General features: G+C 37.1%; 2 pseudogenes across 2 annotated transcripts, besides 1 other annotated feature; one reads left to right on the forward strand and one right to left on the reverse strand.

Moving 5' to 3' along the window:
- Nucleotides 1-238: 238 nt before the first annotated feature.
- On the reverse strand, nucleotides 239-1,207 carry TVAGG3_0481130 (annotated as a pseudogene). The gene has a single exon. A coding segment is annotated over exon 1 (969 nt).
- Nucleotides 1,208-3,824: 2,617 nt separating this feature from the next.
- Nucleotides 3,825-6,542: part of a mobile genetic element that runs on past the window's edge.
- Nucleotides 5,237-6,116, forward strand: TVAGG3_0481150 (annotated as a pseudogene). The gene has a single exon. A coding segment is annotated over exon 1 (880 nt).

The following is a 6,542-nucleotide window of genomic DNA, read 5'->3' on the forward strand; positions in this document are numbered from 1 at the left end:
CTCAGACTCCTCCTCAGATTATCACTTTACATATATATATCGATAACTAAATAATTACTTATTATACTTTCTTTATTTTTTTTTAATTTTAAAATAATATTAATATATCTTTCTACGTTTAATGATGAAAAGAGAAAGAAAAAAAAAAAAAAAAAAAAGGTAGTGGGGCTTCCAGGGGCTGCGCCCCTTCTAGCCCCGAAGATGTTTAGTATAAATGAAGTTTTTATTCGGAAAATTGTTAGTCTTCTGGTGTGAATTCGGAGGACTCTTCTTCTTCCTCCTCCTCCTCTTCCTCTTCTTCGTCATCGTCGGCGTAGTGGAGGAGGACGTAGTTCATCCAAATTCTGTATGGACGTCCTGATTTGGATTTAAATGAGATGGACATATTTTGTGTGAGTGTTATTTCAGTTTCGATAAAGAGTTGGTGTGCTGGTTTGAATATATGTTCGACGTTGGAGAATTTGTGCAACTCATCTTCTCCCAATTCTGTATTGATACAGACTTCGATGAAGTCACCACTGAGAATGTCTTCACCTGTGGGCATATCCACAACAATTAAATGAACGACACAATAGTTGTGAAATTCATTAGTAGGATACTGTTGCAGGCGTATTATATGAGGGGAAAAATGTTTTTTCTTCCCCAAATTCATCTGCTACTTCATCTTCATCGTATCCGTTGTTAAAAGCTTTAAATTCATGTACAATTTGAGCAAATTGTTGACGGAGATTTGGTGGCATACGTAAGCAAGCTTGTAACAATGTCCTACCTTCCACACACTCAGCAAATATGGGAAGGTAGGAACATATAATGTCCGTCAATTGGTCCTGGTTGGGGACCAATTGACAGAGTTTTGTGTATGCCGTTATTGTTTCTTTAACGGTATTTGTGTAGATACGGTTATATGGAGTATTTCCCTGGTTGTTAAGGGAAAATACTCATCCGATTGTAATTTCAATCTTGACCTCAACTCTTTGTTCGGTATTCTTTGGTCTATTCTTAGAGCTGTATTTGTTCGTGCGGGCTGTGGTTTTAAAACATTCGAGTCAAGTTTTAATTGCTTCGAATTGGATGTCGATTTGAATTGGGAGTCTTTTGAGTTCTCCTGAGCTTGGTTCTGTATTAAAGACTGAATAGCAGTGTCAGCTTCTTGTTTTTCGAGATAGTATTCTATTGAATTGGGCTTCACTGTTCGAGACGCGTACATTATGAAAAATGAACTGTTTTTTTCGGACCACTCATAGAAAAGTTTGAGATGAACCGTTTTCGTCAACGGTAACCCCTCTATTTTTTATTTTATTTAATAGTTACCGTTGGAAACCGTTCCATCTCAAATATTGAATGAACTATAAACGTTTTTTGTTTTCTATATATGCTTTTTGTCCAACGGTAAAACTTTTTGCACAACGGTTTTTGAGAGTCATCGCCGTTGACCGAGTAGTTTTTTGTGCTGAACAAAAAGTGTCATATAAACATCTGTCAAAAACCGTTTTTTACTTCACTTAAATGCACGTAAGCTACGTAAGAATATACGTAAGAGGAAGGGAGCATTGAAACATCCAATAGTAAAACTGACACCACAACAACAGTTGCAACAACAAATTATGAATGACCACTATGTTGCAACAAATGTCAAGCAACCCTATGCTTTTAAAACGGAGTTATAGGTGCACAGAGTGGAGGTTTAAGAGCGGCACTTTTAGCGAAAATGGCAGGCTATGGTGGAGCTGCAGACGGAACAGCTTATAACCCTCAAGTCAAATGATTTGAGTTCACTCAAAAATCAAATAACAGATGTCAAAAAGTCAAACATAGACATACAGAAACAAATAAGTGAAAACGAAAAGAAACTAGAATATGACAGAACACACAAGAAACTCAATGAGTTAAACGTAGAGAAAAAGAGAAAAGAAGAACAACTGAAAGAACTAAGTACAGAGGAATATGCGAAAAAAGTGTCAGAAAAAGCAGCAGAAGTAGCAAAAATGAAACAGATGTTATAAATTTGAAAACCATACTACTCAATATAAAGTACTGAAAAGATGAAGAAATAAAACAAAAAGCCCTGAAGACATATATGGATAGCGATGAGTATAAAAAAGAAGTTGAAGCAAATGTAAAGGCAGAAAAACTTTTACAGTTGCAAAACCAAACCGTACAGTATGAAACTTAGCACAAAGTAAAAAATAACGACGCAGCCATGCAAAAGGCAATGAAAAGCGCAGAATATATAAAAGCTAATAATGACTGGTTAGACGCCCAAGCCAACGCTAAAGCAGCCCAACTTATAGGGTCAATAAGGACAAAAATACAAGCGGATGAAGACAGTTCAAATGAAGCTTTAATGAATGCTGACTTTAAGAACGCCTTCGAAGCTCTTCATAGTAAGGTGAAACTAGTGAACGACTTCTCATCTGGAAGAAACTGAAGTCTGAAGGTTTCGACAACGAGTTAAGAAAAGTAGCACAAAATATGACGAAAATAAAAGATGCAACAACGAGACAGGCAGTTCAAAGTGCCTATGACGCCGTTAGAGCAACTGTTGTGGAAAGTCAAGAAAAAGAGTTACAACAGACCAAAACAGACCTAGTAAATGCTTTCTTAAGAACGAAAGTCAGGTAGGACATTATGCTGCAGATGGAACATATGTGCCAGCTGGTGGAACTTATATACCAGCTGGTGGAACTTATATACTAGCTAGTGGAACTTATATACCACCAAACCCTCCAGAGAAGCACCTGCACCAGGACTACCTAAAACATTTACATCGTCACATGGACACAGACACAGGCATGCACCACAACCAACAGTTCAAAACACTGCACAGCAACCAACAGTTCAAAACACTGCACCACAACCAACAGTTCAAAACACTGCACCACAACCAACAGTTCAAAACACTGCACCACAACCACAGTTCAAACACTGCACAGCAACAACCACAAACAGAGCAAGGACATAAAAGAAGTAGAGAACAAGGAAACCAAGAATTCTTAAAAATGCTTAAGGAAAATTATGGTTACCCAGATACTCTTGACTTTAGTGACAGATATAAAGAAGCTATTAGAAAGTTCAAGGAAGGAAATACTGACCCGAACCTATTTAGCTTTATGGTTCAGCACAAATGGGATATATTTTCAAACCTGGAAAATAACAAGCTCGCTAAGGGATATGATTTAATAGCATATCATCCAAATGACATGACTGAATTTACTCCGAGATATTTGGTGTCAGAGATAAATGATAATTCAACTATCTTCATGAAACGCGTAAAAAATAGAGACGGAACGAAAGAAGAAAGGGTTATGAATGCGGATGACTTAAATAGGGAACTTGTTAAAAACGGTCTCGGAATATATGAAATGCCAGCAGATGAGGTACAAGAACTCCACAGGAAGAAGTTCAGATACAACCAGACATGGAAGAAATAGTTCAGCAACAACAGCTAGAAGAGCCAGAAGGAAACGAACAAGTCCCTCCTTTGGAATAACTTCACAGAACTAGATGAAGATTTGGAACAGCCGAAAAATCTTGACCCTCAACAAGAGTATGCGGAGAATATGGAATCTTTCCAAGAGTCTAAGAAAAATTCAGCTGGCATAGTAGAAGAATATCGAAAAATGTTCGCCGACATACAAAAGACTCCAACATCAGATGAAAATTATCAGCATAGAATGGAAGAACTGAAAGAAAGTGTACGCAAATACAACAATCCTTTTTACTTACGACCATATAACGTTCAATCTTTGGCTGAACTCGGTGAAAATAAAAGGTTAAATTTCACCAAAACATATAGAAATGAAACATTGTTTAAAGTTCATTCAGAACCTAACCAATATGGAAACAAACCTACTTTTGTTTCTGCAGACTATGGAACTAAACATGAGATGGGTCATAAAGCTAATCCGGATAGGTGGTTCATAAACTTACAACCACAATTCCAAGAAGTTGTAGACGCAATGGAAGTGAATGGTGAACCAGATATAGCTGGTATTTTCAGCGCGGCTTTAATGCCATTGAAAGATATGAAACATGCAGATATTTTGGACCAGTATGAAAATGAACATGGCTGATGGAAATATAACACCTGACGTTCTAAAACATTTATCTCAAAGAACTACACAGAACCATAAAGATGGTATATTTTGGTGAAGAGTTTAGAAAGAAAGTTAGGGAGAGAGAAGGAAGAGAACTATTGTACATGACCTTGCAAACGAAAGTTTGCAAAATGTCATAAAAAATTACTTTGCAGACAATGAACCGAGAATGGATGAATATTTAAGAAAACTCAATGGACAGTACCAAATGAAATGTTAGTATTGAAAAACATGTTCCTTGACAAAATAAAACCAACTACAGAAATAAATGACGCAAGACTGAAACATTGGGTAAAAGCTTTCCATTCACAAAAGATATTATTGGTAACATGGAAAGAAAACCAGAATGGCTACAAAAAACATATATTTGGAAACGAGCTTATTCCATATGGACAAGCTCTGTTTGAAGAGCTTGAACCGGAAACTCAGGAAAGAGTCGCAAACAATAGCGAAGACTCAAATACAAACTATGACAAAATCTTTCTAGGATATAGGTTACTGAGATGGGCGACCAGAGCCCAAAGGCAAAAAGGACATGGGAAATTTACAAACATACTAGGTGAACATGAGGCAAAGATGCAACAACTTGAACAGAGGGCAAGTTACCAAAAGCGACACCAAAGAAGAAGAGTAGAACAAAGTGAAAGTAGTGAAGAAGTAACTTCATCTAGTGAAAGTAGTGGCAATGAAGGAAAAAGAAGAGTTAAAAACTCAGTCAGGAAGAAAGTAAAGCTTGGTACGAGTGGGTTCTATTATGACAAATAAATCCAACTATTCTATATTTTTACCCATATGAAATGTACGCCGCTCAGAATATAACGCCAACAGTTTTGGATGCCATGAACGGAAATGTTTCCGAATGGTATAACGAATGCGACAATGCCATTAGAAGGTCAGAAATAGTTCCTGGAACTTACGAATATACAACTGCTGTTTCTTATGGAAACGTAGGTGAGTTTGGAGAAGGTTCTTCAACAACAGTAGATATTGCTTGGCGACAAGGTTTCATATTATTTCTATTGACAACTCATTCTTATACGTGGAACAAGACATTGAAATAAAACCTTCTGCCAAGTTGTCTGACAGAAAGGTTGCAATGGATTTTCTATGTCGGATACCAATATGCTCCAGAAGTTTTCATGGGATATAAGATATATTCTAACTCTGACTTAGTTCAAACAGTAACAGGGCAAACTATGAATGGTTCGCTTTGAGAAACTCAGTACAACCACAAGCTAGAGAACAAACAGACCAGTATGCAAATATTGAGAAAATAAGAAGACTTGACCCTAACGTTCCAGGAGTTTATGTTAACCTTTCTGGTTCAGATGGAACTGCTGCCACTAAAGTAAAACTGAAACTTAGAGTTCCTTTGTCATCTTTCCTCATCTTCAGGTTTTTAAGATACTTGCCAAACTGGGCAGGAAAAATTTCTATCGAACTTACTCCAAGCAAAAATAACTTAGTCATTGCACCAACACAAGACCCATTCAGCATTACTGTAGCTGGAACTGGTGGAGCCAAGTTCTGTGACTTTTGCAAAGACAAAGTTGACTTAGACTTTGGTTTCTCAAACTTCAACAATGAAGTAAACTATTATTTCAATGCTGCTGGAACTGCTTGGGACCAGTTAAGTTCACATGCGAAAAGTTTGAATGCAAGAGAATAGAAAGCAGACTTGCAGTCTATATGTTGGACCCAGATATTTCAAATGCTTTAGCTGCCAAATATATTGCAGTTCCACTTATGTTCCCTATAAACCAAATATCTGTCAAAGACTTTGCAGGTGAAGTTGGAAACCAAAGTGCTGACCCAGGTGCAAGAACAGATATTGCTTTAACAACTGCAATGAAACATGCAGATACTATGTTTTGTACTGTTCAGACGAACTATAAATGACTATTCTTGTTTCTACAACCCTGGTATTAAATATCATATAAACATAGATGGCAAATATTATCCAAGAGAAGAATATTCTACAGTTGAGGATATGAGGTCATACAACTTGACATTAGATGCTATGAACTTTAACAACAACTTCACAACAACATTAACCCTGAAATGCAAAGTTCTATTATGCCATATGTGAAAGTATGGACTCATACAGGAGGTCAAAAAACTCAATATACAAATGGAGACCGTTCAAACTTTTGGCTTGGCATTCCATTTGCTGACTCAGAAGACTTTATGGGTGGTATTTCAACTGTTGGTACTGTACAAATACAATATACTGGTGACAGAGACGGTCCAGATGAACTGAGAGCAAAGAAGTTTACAAAACCAATAGCACTTTTCACGGAAGATGCTCTTTTGAAGATTCGTTCGATGAAACCTGCTGGGGCTCCTCAGATTGGCATAAACGAACAGCTTCCATCGAGCAGATTTTTGGCAGCAGGTCAGTAAGTTGTTCTTGAACTGACTTCTCTCCGTCAAATATTGACAGTA

The sequence above is a fragment of the Trichomonas vaginalis genome, chromosome II (genome assembly GCF_026262505.1).
Source record: "Trichomonas vaginalis G3 chromosome II, whole genome shotgun sequence".
In the NCBI taxonomy this organism is placed as follows: domain Eukaryota; phylum Parabasalia; order Trichomonadida; family Trichomonadidae; genus Trichomonas; species Trichomonas vaginalis.